We start from the raw sequence: 16141 nt of genomic DNA, 5'->3' as shown, positions 1-16141 counted from the left end.
AAAAAAAATAAAATAAAATAAAACAACTAGGATGCAGGAAAAAATAATTCAATACCTGTAAGACGATGCAAAGATGAACCATGTGAGACTAATAGGCATCAATGAGAAGGAAGGAGTCAAAACAAATGATATTAAAAGAATATGGGTAGAAGTAATAGCAGAAAACTTCCCAAATATGGGGAAAAATCTGACATTCCTGTAACTGAAGCACATAGAACTCCAAATAATATCAATCCAATGAAAATGCAATCATCCTGCTGTATATTCTAGAAGTCTAATTGCAAAAAGTAAACGGTACTGACAATGGAGAAAATAAAAGCTAAAACATCAAGTAGGAAATATATTTGCATATCTCAGGGTTGAGAATATCTGAAGAAACTGAAATCTGAGAAGAACTACATGAAAGTTAACCCATTTAAATAGAGAAAAATGAAACTTGTGTACAACAACAAAATGAAGAAGCCAATAATTTGTTTACAATATACTGAGAAAAAGCTAAGTTTTGAAATTCCTAATATTCAAGAGCCTAAAAGCTATTGTTAATAAAAGAACACTGTCAAACTTTTAAAAACATGAATATATACATCACAAAAGAAGATATGCAAATGGCCCATTTAAGACTAGCAGTAGGCTTTAAAAATTAAAACAACCATACACAAATTTTTGTCCAGAACATCAAGAATATTTCAAAACATTTTACAATTCCTGGAGCCAGGGGGGCATATGAAAGCTACAACTGCTGAGTAAAATGGATGAAAGGAGAGGTCATGAAAGAGATAAAGGCAGTTTCTCAGATTATTCAAGAATGACAGAATACAGAAAATCACCGAGATGATTATATACCATCGCCAAGCAGGGATGGTTCAAGGCACACAAATCAATAAACATAATACAACATATTAATAAAGTCAAAGACAAAATCACATGAATCCTTCAGAAAAAGCTTTGACAATATCCAACATTCACAAAAAACTTACAGAAATCCATAATAGGTGGTCTTTACCTCAATCTGATGATGGCCATTTATGACAAACCAACAAGCACTAGCATACTACACTGACAGAAACTGAAAGCTTTCCCTCCAAAATCAGGAACAAGACAAGGATGTCCACTATCAATACTATTCAACATGGTCCTAGAGTTATTAGCCAGAGCACTTAGACAAGAGACAGAAATAAAATGAAAGTCAGAATGGAAGAAGTTAAACTACCATCACACACAGAGGAGATGACACTGTACATAGAGAGACCCGAACAATTCCACCAAAAGACACTAGATTTCATAGCCACATTCACTAGCATAGCTGGAAGCAAAGTCAACACAAAAATACACAGAATCCCTGTAAATGAGCCACAAACTTACTGAGAGAGAAATCAGGGAAACCAGATCCTTGCCAATAGCATCCAAAACACCTGAAATCCCTAAGAATCAATGCAACCAGGAAGGAGAAGATCTGTACAGTGAAACTAGACTCTTGTGGAAGTGCTCTGGCTAATAACGCTACAGCTCAGAAAAAGGAGATGCAACAGGATTTCAGAAAATGGAAAGATACTCATTGTTCAGGGATCAAGAGAACCAGCCCTGGGAAAATAGCCAGAGCCCCATAACTGTGAGACAGATTTAATGCGGTCCTCATGAAACTATCCCTGGCATACCGCACAGATATAGAGAAAGCATGCCTAAAATGCGTCTGACACCAGAAGAGAGTGAGAACAGCAAAAGCAGTGTTGGACAACAAAGGCAAAACAGGAGGCAACACAATCCCTGACTTGAAATTATACTACAGAGTGACTGACAAAATCAGCATGATTAGGGCGGGCCAAATCACTCAGAGGATGGAAGCACCTGCAAGCAGGCTCAGGGGTCAGGGGCACAATCCCCAGACCTGCCGTGCCGGCCCCGCCCCCAGCATGCACTGAGAGGCCAATTGAGGCTGAGTGTGGTGCACATTCCTCAGAAGAAATACAAATGGCTAATAAAAACATAAAAAAATATTCAATGTCATTGGTCACCCAAGAAATGCAAATTAAAACAAAACTAAAATTCCATTTCACCCCAGAAACATGGTTACCATCAAAAAAGCAGCCAATACCACATGCTGGGAGGGCATGAGGAAAAAGGAGCCCTTCTCCACTCTGGGTGGGAGTGTGCGCTGGTACAGCCACTGTGGAGCTATGTGTTGAGATTCCTCAGAAAACTAGGATTAGAGGTCCCATTTGACCCAGCTAGTCTTCTTCTTGGTATCTTTCTAGAAGAATTAAAACTATCACACCACAACAATGCATGGGCACCCATGCTTACAGCAGCACAGTTTCTTATAGGTAAAGCTTGGTGACAACTCAAATGCCCGAGAAACCAAAAAAAAGTAAAAGTGGAGTTTTTATACATTGGAGTATTACTTGGCTATAAAGAAAGATAAATTTGAGGCTTTTACAAATCCATGGATGCAAATACACACAATAATACTCTGGATACCATAAAACTAAATATGAAATACAGTAAATGAATCACACTCACATTTGCAAACATTGTACTTTCTCCATGGTGTAGGAAAATGAAATAGTAAATAAGATTCAAAAGGCAGAATCGATGTTGTGAAAGGAAAAGGACTGCTTAAAAGTAAAGAATAACTTGGACAAGGAAAGAATATAATAATAATATATATTATATTAATGTATATAAATACGCAAGGTATATGCATGGAATATATATATACACAAGATAGCTATGATAATTGTATTACTAATTAATATTAGTCCATTAGAAGGACAGCAAATGTCTATATTGTTTGATTAATTTTACAGGGCTATATCAGATAATCTGATCAAATAATTTAAAGCTGAAAGTGTGAAATATACTAACCCTTGTTTATTTCCCTCTGTCTTCTTTAGAAGTTTTGTATTCATTTTATTGCTTCTCAATGATCTTGAACATAAAACTATTTTCGAAAAAGAATACTATGAGCACATTAATAAACCCAGCAACTCTGTGCCTGGCACTTCACACTATTGACAAAATAAAGAAAACATTGAAATATTTGAATACAAAGAAAACAGCTAAGGGGCCGGCCAGATAGCCCAGGGGACTAAGGCACCTGCTTCAGTTGAGCACACAGGCCAGGTTTCAATCCCTGGAATACGGTGATGGCCCTGCCCCTGGGGTACACTGAGACATGGATTGAGACTCGGCAGGGTGGTGCACGCCTGTAATCCCAGCACTTGGGAGCTTGAACACAGGAGAATCACTACGAGTCCAATCTACATAGTGAGACCCTGATGACCCTGGAGACCCTGTGACAAATACACACACAAAAAAAAAAGAGCTAAAGGCCTTTACTATAAGTTCTGCTCATGAAAGGTAAACGTAGAAATAGTTTAAATACTCCTCATTATCAGATGATTTTTAATAAGTTGTAACTAGAGAAATTTTTAAAAAGTATTGAAAGAACATGTGAAATGTATAGATTTTGGCATTTGTGTCTATTAATATGAGAAAGTGAAAAATTCAAGGAACAAAATAGTTTCTACTATATTTTCACATTTCTATTTAATCACAATGATGGGAAATTTTGCATGAGACAGACACCTATCTGTGTTCTAATTTCAACATTAGAAGGCACCACCACACCGGCCCCGCCCCAGGGTGCACTGACATGGCAATTGAGACTGGGCATGGTGGCATGTGCCTGTAATCCCAGGTCCTAGTAGGCTGTAAACAGGCAATCACTACAAGCCCAATCTAGTAGTGAGACCCTGAACACCCTACAGACCCTTCCTAAAAATATAAAACAAATAAAATTAAAATATAAAAATTAGAAGGCATGCACAAACGTATTCTGGAACTCTTTCCCTCCAGTGGAATCATACAATTGGCATAAAATGTAGTTTTTACTAGCATTTTTTAAATGTATTTGGTATAGGGGCACACTACATGGCTCAGAACAATAGTGATCCAGCACTGGGATGACAGGGTTTCTGGAAAGTCCCACTACACCAGGACTCAGTGGCCCGAGCAGCTGGTGCAGCATGTGGTGCCAGGGATCAAACCCCAGTTCCTCTGATTCCCTAAGCAAGCACTTAGTCCCCTGAGGTATCTCGCTGCCCTTCCTAGCATTTTTGAGAAAGACAGTATTAAAAATTCAATCTTCAGTTCATATACCAATTTTCTACACGTTTACATAAGCAAAGTTGCTGCATGAAATTTATGAACATACATGTAGATAAAATGAAATGAAAGAATCCATTGCATCAGGAAGACAAGTGCAACCAACGGAAGGGACATATCATGGTAGAGAGGAATCTTTTCATTACTGTGCAATGTCCGATGCCCTGAATGTGCCAAGGGAGAGAGGACATACCTCCAACAGGGGCTTCCCTTCATGGCAGTTGATTCCACCAACAAAGACCACGTTGGGCATCACGGGCCGGGGAAAGTCCAAAACAAAGTCCGTGCGCAACAACCAGATTGATGGTTGGCTGTAGAGATCATACATGCTCACTGTTGTTTGGAGAATTTCAGCAGCAATTTCTAAGGCACTTTTATAGAAATAACTGCAAAATAAACGTTCCTCGAGGTGGGTAAAAAGATTCTGCACTCTCTCCTGGAAGGTCATGGTATCTGAGAGCCCTGAGAATAATCTGGGAACATAAGATAGAGGAAAGGGGCACTGCGTACCTTCTTCAAGAAGATGGCAAAGTACTACCTTGGTGAAGGCCACCGATGGCAGTGATAAATATTTGGCAGTGATTAAACCACATAAATCAAAAGGATCCATTAACACTGCGTCAAACAAAGTTGTTTTCAAATACTCAACTATTCCCTTTATATTAAATAAGTTTCTACAGCGTGTAAAGATGACGTCAAACAAAAGTTTGGATGAACCTGTTGAAAAAGAGTACATACTTTGCGGTGGAGTTTTCCACTGAGTGTCAGCAAAGGACTGAAACAAACGATTCAACTCCTCCAGAGAGAAAGAAGCTGGATAACTCTTCACTGTGTAATTCAGTGACTGTCCCAGATGCCAGCTAGCCTCTGGCATGACGACGACCACCTCGTGTCCTCTCTGGATGAGCTTCTCCAAAACCAAGCGCATAGTGAACCAGTGGCTCCCATCCATGGGCACCACCAGCAGCCTGCCTGCCTGGGCAAAGCCGGATGCCAGCAGCAGACACAGGCACAGAGGGAGGGGAGCGGACGAGCATGCAGGAGCCATGGGGACCGTAGCCCAGAGCCTCCCAGCTGCTATACCCTGCTCCTGGAATATAATGGGTGGAACAAGTACAGGCAGAGCACCTGCCAAGGAATGGGTGGAGCTTCACACGCTTTCACATGCAAAATGACGGGACTGAGAATGAGTTACTCAGAACAATGATGATTAATGAAGTACACTGGCTGGCACTCCTGCTTAGTACATTTTCCATCAAGGACGGTCTACAGTCATTGTTCAATAAACTATCATGTCCTGGCCTATATGGAAAAGGGCCAGACTTGTTCTTCAATGGATGTGTACTTTACGATATCAGAAAGATGGAAGGCAAAGTGTATTTGAGAAATATTTCTATTCCCAGAGATTGTGAAACAGCACAGATTAGATGTTCTGTTCACAGGAGCCAGGACTTCCTTCTCAGAATGAAATTTTCAACCCAGCTCCTGAGGAACCACTGCAAGGCTCTCACCCTGACTCTTCACCGGCATCAACTGTGCTTCCTCAGCTCCCTGCTCTGGATCGCCCCTGCTGGGAAGACGACTCTTGGTCTCCTCAGGTTTGCTGAGTCATTTCCAAATTCTTGGAGCCCACTGACATATGATCAATACCTCACAAGCCTCACTTATCCACGTGCTTTTAGACCTTGATGAAGGCCCTCTTCCAAAGGTACAAAGCCAATTTTTCTCCTTGATTTTGCATCACTCCACACAGGGGGCCTAGAATAGTTGACACATTGTGTCAACTTGAGAAGTTTAGGAGTTTAACTCAACAGGGGACCAGGGTTCTCACTCTGTAAACATCCTTATCACTAAATAGTCTGAGTGCTATACTGCCCTGAGGAGGGGATAGCCTGCCTACAATATAAGGGAGAAAAAGAGGCTTTTCCTAGCTACACCACTCCTTTTGCTCTTTCTGATTTTGCTCTCTGGTGTCGACTACAACTCTTCACCTTGTGCCATGCCACTATGACTTGGAGCTACTGATTACAGACTGAGAGCCACATAAAGGGAGCTAAATAAGCCTTTGCCTCCTTAAGTTTGACATCAGGTGTTTTGCCTCAGCAAAGAGACAAAACTAAGACATGGGATTGGCCCCACAGTCTAGAGAAGAGAACTGGGCCTTCCTACAGTTGTCCTAGCATTGCCCACACGCGTCCTGGATGCCCACTCCTGGATCACACTCAGGGAGCAGAGGGGAGAATTGCTTCAGTAGATGACAGGGGCAGGCAGAAACATGTGAAGGAGGCAGGGGTACAATGCCTGCATGCAGATGGTGGGGCTGGCTCACTGATGCTGTCTGTGGGGCTCTGCCCAGAGCGAGCTTCCTGCCAAACTCACAAACCAGAGTTGTATCTGAGTCGGTTGCAGGAGGAGGCACAGAGGAGAGCCTTGTCTAGCTTGTTCCTTTGCTGTTATTTGCCCCATGTAGGATCATAGCCCACACTGATCGAGAGCATTGCAGAGCACTCCCACTTCTCAAATTGCAGAGAAGCCAAGGAATTAGGACGGCTCACACAGGTGGTCTAGAACCAGACTCACTCAACAGGACTGCAGGGACACTCACTACAATCAGAAAAGCAAAGGCCAACCTTGGGGCATTCAAAAACATGGGGCTGCTGCTAACAGACATGGGTTGCAAAAGTCCCACTGATTCTGCCCAAGGTTTCCAAGATCCCACCTTGAAAGGGAAGGATTCCAGAGCTATGCAGTCTTCAGCAGTGGAAGCATGGCTCATACTTCCCCAGGAAAAGCCTGCTGAATTGTAGATCACGGGCTACACCTTCACCAAGGGCCACCTCCAAGGACCAGCAGTGCCAGGCCAGGTTTCTCAGCTTCATTCCACGGCACAAGGAACCACAGCCATACTCAGCCAGATGCTCCAGCGGACTGGTGGGCGCACTGATTTCTTTCTCTAAGCCTGGATCCCAGGAAGCTTCCAGGCCCAGTCAGCAGAAGAGCTGAGATGAGGCCTTGCCTTCCTCCATGCTGACGAGTTTGCCCTCGCAGAATGAAGTGCAGGGATCCAGCTGGATCTCACTGCAGCCATCTTGAGCTGTAACTGCTTTGATGCCAGAGTAACCTTGACCTGCATTCTCTGCATAGATTCCCAGCAAAGCACAGTAAACCACATCCAGCAGGAGAGGATCCAGTGCTATGTGCCGGGCCCTGTGCCTCTTGGGCCAGGATGGTGCCTTTCAGCAAACATCATAACCCTGTACAAAGCTGCACCTTTGGCCAAGAATGAAGCCCATATTCAGCCGGCCACACACTAGCCTGCTCACTCAGCAAATTTGCCATGATCCAGCCTACTGCTGCAGCCCTGCACTGCCGCTTGGCCTTCGACTCCATGTAAAGAAAGCATCCTATGTGATCGTGGACCCATCTGCCTCTTCTCTACTCTTGCAAGCTTCTTCCCTGGCACTGATGGGTCTACATTAGAGGTGCCCAGAAATGCAAGAGAGAGAATAAATACGAGCTTCAGTCCTCTGCCTGCCAGGGAATCAGTAAAGACCTCAACAGCAAGCTTTCTTCTTTAGTGCAACTACCAAAGAAAAACCCAAGGGTTCCAAAGAGCAAAGGATCATGGGAGAAGAGAGGAGAAGGGAAGGGACAAGATGTGGAGAGAAGGGGAGATTGGGGGAGACCTTCTGAAGGCAAAAACTAATGAGAAATATACTCATGAGTGTCACTACATTTTTCTGCAGATTTTTCAACAGGAATTCTGCAAGCAGAGAGGTAGGGAGAAAATACATGCAAACTGCTGAAAGAGAGAGCTGGCACCCAGTGATATTGTATTCAGAACTGAATAAATGAGTGACAATTAACAACCCTCCCAGACAAGAACAATTTCTGGAGCGCATCGCCACTATGCTTCTCTACCAAGAACTGCAACAGAAACATCTTTCCATTGAAATCTAAAAGCACTAATTAATATCATTACAGAGATGCCTGAAAAACACACAGAGGAATCCTTGGAATACAGCCATATTCAGGGTTCACTAGACTACAATGATGATGTGGCAGAAAAAATTCCCCCTATAGCAAAAGAAGAAACTTATAAACAAGTGTAGTGCAAGTAGATTGTCCGCGCATGGAAATGACAATATTATGTACCTTCTTAAACCTAAGCATAAAGAAGGGTAGACAGGGAAAAGGGGGAGAAAAGAATTAAGATACAGTACACAGGTAATATTCCCATGCTGAATGTCATAATATACATGACACACCAGGAGCCATAAAGACTAAAGTTAACAAGAATGTGAGTGACGCCTCTGCACCCATATGACAGTTGCTCCGGTCACCACACTGGTGACTCAGCATGCCTGGGGATCCAGGACCAAGGCCGCCCCTGACTTCCATATTCTTCCCCTGGTTAACTTCAAACCTTCTCTTCTGTGCTTCACACATGCACCAACCCTTCCCCAACCAGCATCTACCTGTCCATACAAACTCTAACCCCAATCCAGCCCAATAAACCCTTTGTCTCCCTGCCTCCTCTGCCCAGGGCCCTTGCAATCTCTTGTGCAGCCCTCCCTCACCCAGCAATAAAGGGTCTCTTTGCCTTTCTCCTGCTTCTCATTCAGGCCACAGGAAGGACCTTACAATCTGGTAACATGACCCCCGTCACCGAGGTTATAGCTCCTCCTGGCCACGCCCAGCATGAGCTGCCCCCAGCAATAGGCTACCCTTCCTCCTTCTCCCACCTCCGCCTCTGCCCCCACCAGCCTCCATCCAACACCAACCCAGCTCAGCTCTCATAGGGGAGCCACCTCTCGTTCTGGAGTACCTGCCTCACTTTCCCATTCTCTCTTTCTCTCTCTCTCTCTCTCTCTCTCTCTCTCTCTCTCTCTCTCTGAAAATTCCTGGGCCCACATCTGGATGCCCCCTCATCCCAGGGCATCCTCAGGCCCTCAATAAGACATCACTTGTTCCTCTGGGAAATGATCCATGGGACTGATGGACACTTCTGTCTCACACCCTACAAAATCGGTGAGAGCTCTTTGGGGTTGGCACCACCTTTGGCCTTTGGATCACATTTAATTCGGTCTCTTTGGGAAATATTTCTTCCCAATCCCCAAGGTACACACTGCTCAGGTGTCTCTTATTAAACCCAAACACCACGTGTCTCCAGGGCCCATAAAGTAGAAATAATTAATCTTTTACTGCCATATGGCTTGGCCCAATAAAAACGTGATAATGGCAGCCTCTGGCTCAAGGGAGGTACCTTCGATTTCAGTACCCCCTAAGACCTGAACAAAGTCAACTGGTGTAATGGTAAATAGGCAGAGGTCCCCTATGTAGAAAGCCTTATTGCTCTCAGGGCATACCCCTGCCTTCTTCAGTCAGGGGCTGGTTTTCACTCATGTCCCTTTTACCCTCCCTGATCTAGTCCAGATTTCTCATCAGTTAGTCACCTTCTCAGCTGATCTTCATAACTATAGGAAGCAGGTCCAATTCCTCATGAATTCCTAAGATCTCCATGCTAAGGATTGCTATTACCTCAACTTGACCTCCCAACAAAAGATAGAGCTCTGGCAGGCCACTGAGGAGTTAGCAGACCAGACACCACACCAACACTAACCACCCTGCAGGCCCACCTGTGGTTCTAGATGGGGACCCAGCTGCGACTGTTAGGGGCTCAGTGGCTCAGCCCACATGGCCGCTATGGCTGGATGCCTCAACATAGGATTTAAGAAAATTTCACACAAGGCCACCAACTACCTGAAACTCCATGAACTAACCCATGATCTTGATGAAAACCCCACTGACAACTTAACCAAATATAAGAATGGTGACCTTCAGTCCCCTGAGGGAATGACCCTCGTAAAGTCTCACATCATTGTCCAATCTGCTCCTGACATTCATTCTAAGGTGAAAATGACAGATCTTGGCCCTCAGACTCCATAGGCAGACCTATGTAACCTGGCTTTCTGTATCCGTAACAGTAGAGAGGTATCTACCATTATTCTGGATCCTTACTAGGTAAAATAGAACAGAGAAAAGAATGTTTAACTTAAGTGCCAGTTCATGACTGTGGCACTCAGGACCCCTCTCCAAACCAAAACTAAACAACACACTGCTACCCGAGCCCCTCCCAGAGCGTGCTTCAAGTATAGCAAAGAAGAACACTGGACACGAGCCTGCCCCAACCCATGGCCACCACCAGGACCTTGAACCATCTGCAAGCTCAAGAGTCACTGGAAGTGCAATTGCCCTGGACAGCACAGAGTTGGTGAGTTTCCTGTCCCCACAGGAAACCTCACCACAGCAGCTGGGTCATCACTAAGTGACCCACTCAGTCTCACCACTGAAGAGGACTGGTGGAGTTCAGGGTCCATGTCCCCCATCAAGATATTTTTGCCTGAGCCCCAAGTCTCACTGGACAATCAAGTATAGCACTGTCTTTTCTTGTTGACATGGGGAACACTTAGAGTGTTCTTCCTGAGTTTTCAGTCCCATGGAGTCGAGCTATGGTTCTGAATTTGGGAGTGGACAGCAAACCTATGCAAGCCCTGTGGTCAGGATCACTTCCCTGCTAAATGTATAAACTTTTGTTACTCAGATTTTTCTTGTTTTTCCAACTTCCTCCAGGCCCTCGGGCAGGGATTTCCTCCAAAAACTCCACTTCTCTTTCATCTTCTCTCTTCCCATGGCACTCATCCTCCAAACTCAACTTCTGCATGGCACGAGTTCTTACCTTCCTTTTTCTCCTTCCTATGTCAATCCAATAGATTGGAACACGTCTAGTTCCACTCATGCGACCCACACACCCCTGTACTCGTGCACTTCAGGGATCCCTTGCTTTCCCTGTGTTCCTCAATATCCAATAACCCCCAAATACCAACAGACTCAAATCCATAATCCAACATGACCTCGACAATGGTTTGCTTGAAACTTCCCATTTACCTTGCAATACCCCAGTCTTCCTGTACTCAAACCTGATGGCTCTTATCATTTAGTTGATAATTACAGGCTATCAACAATACAGTTACAGGGCCAGGGAGATGGCTCAATAGAATAAGCACTTCCTTGGCAAGCACAAGGGCCTGAGTTCAAACCCCGGTTCTGCAACAACAACAAAAAAAAATACATTTACATCAATCCACCCACTTGTGCCAAAGCCCTACTCCATGCTCTCTCATATGCCCCCTTCCACTATCCACTTTATGGTGCTAGAACTCAAAGACACCTTCATCACTATCCTCCTATAGCCTGATGGTAGGAACCTCTTTGCCTTCACATGGACAGACTCAGATTTCCTGCGCTTCCTACAGCTCACATGGAAGGTCCAGACTCAGGGATTCAGGGATAGTCCTTACTTCTGTAACCAAGCCCTGGCTACTGCCCTGGAAACCATCGTTCTCAAACCTAGCACCTTCCTCCAGTACATAAACAATCTTCTTCTCCTTCCCCTTCACAGGCTCTGGACATACAACATGGAGCTGCCCTTCTCAACTTTCTTTCATAACATCATTTCTCCTGCCAAAACTCAAAAGCTTCACTGAAGGTCAAACATCAAGGGTGTTCTCCCTCCTACTTGCTCAAACACTGCTAATAGCAAAGCCCTCCTCCACAACCTTCAATGGTCTACTACAAAACAACAAGTTCTAACATTCCTTGATCTAGCTAACTACTTCTGCTTTTGGATGCCTAGCTTTGTTTCCCTGGCTCAACACCTCTATAACGTATGCAAGGGCTCACTATGAAAACCTCTTGACATTACTACTCCTATGCATACTTCCTATTGCAAACTGCAACAGGTTCTTACTCTCCCAAACCTGACCCCACCCTTTACTCCATACACTACCTCACAAAATCATAATGCAGCAGGATTCCTTGCCACAAAATGGGGCCTTCATTTTAAGCACTAGCACACTTATCAAGAGAGCTAGGCAACACACTTCATGAATGGGCCCTGTGCCTTTGCGTCCTTGCAGCCACATCCATGCTAACACAAGAGGCCAAAAAGTTCACCCCAGGACAGTCACCTACACTCACCTCATTGCCCTTCTGGCTCATCTCACCCAAGACACTCCCTGCCCTAATGACCCCCTCCACTTACAGCAGGTCCACCTGGGGCTCATCAGGACCTTCCCATCACTATCTCCACTAGCACTTCCTTCAACCCAGGTACATTACTACTCACCTGTTTCAGGTCCCTCACCACAATTGCACTGAAGTCCTACAGGTGACCCCTACCCCCTTCTCTCTCATTAATGCCACTCCTTTCACTAGAGCCTCAAACACATGGTTTCTAAATGGCAACTCTACCAACAGGGACATGCACAAAAGGGCAACATATGCAACACCCAGCGGGTCTAAAGTAACAGAGGCAAGTCCACTGCCACCAGGGACATATCCACAAAAGGCAGAATGTATTGCTGTCAGGAGGGCCCTCACACAAGCCAAAGACAAAATCATAAATACGTGTGCTGACTCAACATACGTATTTAGTATCCTTCATTCCCATGCTGCCATTTGTCAAGAAAGAGGTCTAATCGGCACTCAAGGAATTCCCATCACCGGTGTAGCCCTCATCCTAGGCTTCTAGAAACAGCACAAAGCAGGTTGCATCATCCACTCTAGAGGACACAGGACATAATCAGATCCTATTTCTTAAGGCAATACCTTGGCTGACACAAAGGCCAACATATCTGCACAACAGCCATACCGTGCTTATCTTTTCCATGTTGCCCCAAACACCCTGCCATCACCTCAGTACTCACCTGAACAACTCCACTTACTCCACAACCAAACTAGCCCCAAAACACTCAGGGAGGGATTCTCTGTGGATTCCAGCTCCTCCTCCCAGATCAACAGCCTTAACCATCATCAGTGACCCACACAATTGCTTTCATGTGGGTACACAGCTGCATAGAAACTTCTTACTACCCATCCCTCCCTGAAAACCATCATTTGACAACTCACCCAAGGTTGCCATCTCTGTGCCAAAGCCTCTCCTCAGGACACCTGCCTCCTCCTTCCCTTCCAACCCACCAGCTTCACAGGCACACTCCAGGTGAAGACTGGCAGATAGATTTCAAACACATGGCTCATTAGAAGACCTATGAATAACATTTTACCTTTGTATGCACTTTCTAGGAATGGATAGAGACCTTTCCTACCATCCGAGACTGCACACATAGTTTGTAAAACTCTTATCCAAGACATTATCCCCTGACTGGCTTAGCCAGTCTATCCAATCAGACAATGGCCCAGATTTTCTCTGTCAGGTTACCCAGCAGGAATCCTCAAGTCTAAACATTACTTGACATCTACACATACCATACCATCCACAGGCCTCAGGGAAAGTAAAAAAGGCAAATGGCCTTCTAAAAACACACTTCCCAAAACTCGTTCTAGAGCTACAATTGCTCTGGCTTCAGCTCCTTTCTTTAGCCCTAACTCAACTCAAGGCACTTCTAGGGCACCAAGTGACATTCCTGCTTCATAGCTTTCCTACCTCACAAAACCTTCGCCTGACCAATGACTATATCCCAACACTCTCCTTCCTCCAATACGGTGAGGCACCTCACCAGCCTCTGCTTTCCACAACAAATAGATGCTTCTCAGTAAAATGTACCTATACCTCCTGGAGACTTAATATGTCAAATTTTCTAAGCCTATAGGACTGCAGCCCAAGCAGACTGGCCCTCATCTCCTCAACCTCACCACAGAAGCAGCGGTCAAGGTTGCCGGCTCTCCTTCCTGGGTCCCATCACACAGGCTGAGCAGTGTCCTGCTAACCCCGACACTTCTCACTCCACTCTCACTCCCAGGGAGGTCACCCCAGCTTCTCTCCTCACCTGCCTCTGCCTCAACAAGCATCCCAGACACCTCCAGGTAGCCTCATGTACTGCTTCTTCACCTGGTTCCTGATCCCCCACCCAGAGCTACTTCTCATGTTCACATGAAGGTTCAGGGCAGTCTGTGCAGATGTTTTCCCATCCTGCTGCGGGGTGATGACTCTGACTCTCTTCTGCATCCTCACTGAGCCCGCCTCACAACTTCACGGCATGAGGTTCTTTATACTACGAACTGTTATTCCACTCACAGCCACACGGTCTCAGCCATCCCCACCTCCAGTTTATAATTTTGATCTCACCAAACAAGGTAGGTCAGCTAGTCCCCACCCCACCATGTGACTCTAAAAAAGGACTTCAGGCACTGCCCTCTGTCTGGTTTCTCATTTGGGTGCAGTGTTCTACCTGTGTCCAGAAAACCCAAACTACCCGCCCTGCTATGACACGTCATCCTTTCGTTATCCCTATTGGGACTGTGAATCCCTAGGATTAAAATCACCTTTCAACTTCGAGACGAACAATGATAATCATTTTTATGTGAACATCTCCACAATGACCATGTAGGATTTTGCGCAAACTTCTCCATTTTTCACGCAGATACATTCTCTCACTTCCCAAAAAGAAGGACTTTGGACTTCGGACCTCTTTCACCTATAGTGCTGCAAACATATTTCTAACTCTTCACAAAGGACTCCTCCCAAGCACCCAGCCTCTTTTCTGCATCCTCTGCCTTCCTCTTCACCTTCTCTTCCTACCCCTGCCTCCCTCTCCATATGCCAACTTCTTCACAACACCTGTGGTTTCTCAAAATTGATACTCAGACTCCCAACACTGCCAACCTTACTGGATGTTGATTCTGCTTACATGGATCTCTACCTGGTAAGCGCTATACCTGGCTCATCCAATTACTGTAAATATCTTCTCACTCCAGACCAAGGCTGAAGCCAAGATCATTGACCTTCTGAATTTAGTCTTGGGACAACGATGGCCCGGAAACTTTCTTGCATCCAGGATTCTGGACCTTCCAGATCCGCCTCTAAGCAGAGAGCTCTAACCTCTTGCATATGCATCTATCCCACTTCAGATACCTCAACTCCTCTCTGTCCTCCCCCTGGACAGTGTTCTGCCTGTAGGCAAGGAGTGTTTCCCTCTTTTCCACCAGTGTTGCATCGCCTCCACTCTCTGTTGTTAATGTCAACGCAAGTTACACTCCATGATAAAACACAAATCTTTGTGGGGCTCTTCACACCACATCACTAAATGTTCCACAAGGCAGTACCAGTAGCCCCAATCTAACAAACATAGGCCTCTTCTCAGTCATTGGCGTGGGTGCTGGAGATGTTGGCATGGCCACTCATTTCTACTCTCAGTTGTCTTGTGAAACAAAAACAACCATCAATGATACTGCAAACCCATGGACTTCCTCCAGGACCAAATCAACTCTTTGGCAGCTGTAGTCCTCCAGACCCGTGGGCTTTGATGACCCATCAGCTGAAAACGAGGCCCCTGCGCCATGCTAGGAGAGGAATGCTGTTACTTCCTAAACCAGTCAGGAATTGTCCAAGATGATATGCAAAAGCTTGGGGGCATGGCTGCCAGCATACAAAAACGATCGCTCAGCTCCTCTCCCTGGTCCTCCTGGTGGCCCACTTGGGGACAATGGGGCCCTATCATCCTTCCCGTTTATCTCTTACCACATAAAATAAACGAATAATTATGGAACCTATTGGGGGCTGGCAGGATAGTTCAACGGTCTAAAGAGCCTGCTTAGACAAGCTTAGGCAAACCTAGAGACCACGGTCTGATCCCCGTGCAGCACCAGCCCCGCTCCCAGGGTGGGCTGAGTCGGCCACAAAAAATAAATAAGTCTAGTACCTCTTACCATGATTATTCTCTTGTTACTCGTAGCATCTTGTCTTTTGTCCAGATTTCTCGAATCCCAGATAGAAGCTTTCACCACCCTGGCACTGGCTTCCATGTGGGCACAACCCATCATCCCAGCAACTACTCCAGCCCCTGTCGCATGCCCCTGTCATCAGGAAGTAGCTAGAGAGAGTCATCACCCTTTTTGACAAGAAGATGGGAATGATGGCAATGATGCCTGGGCACATACAATATTTAGCCAGATACTC

At 45.3% G+C, this 16141-nt stretch overlaps 1 protein-coding gene across 1 annotated transcript; it reads right to left on the bottom strand.

The window, feature by feature from the left end:
• Positions 1–4306: 4306 nt before the first annotated feature.
• On the bottom strand, positions 4307–5242 carry LOC101573227 (UDP-glucuronosyltransferase 1-9-like). The gene has a single exon (XM_012516028.2). The coding sequence runs from the start codon at positions 5210–5212 to the stop codon at positions 4307–4309; it is 906 nt and encodes a 301-aa protein (XP_012371482.1). The 5' UTR covers positions 5213–5242.
• Positions 5243–16141: the final 10899 nt, after the last annotated feature.

Source organism: Octodon degus, unplaced genomic scaffold (genome assembly GCF_000260255.1).
Source record: "Octodon degus isolate 3935 unplaced genomic scaffold, OctDeg1.0 scaffold00089, whole genome shotgun sequence".
NCBI classification, from domain to species: domain Eukaryota; kingdom Metazoa; phylum Chordata; class Mammalia; order Rodentia; family Octodontidae; genus Octodon; species Octodon degus.
Note: the sequence above shows the minus strand (reverse complement) of the source record. Positions and strands in the feature narration are given on the sequence as shown.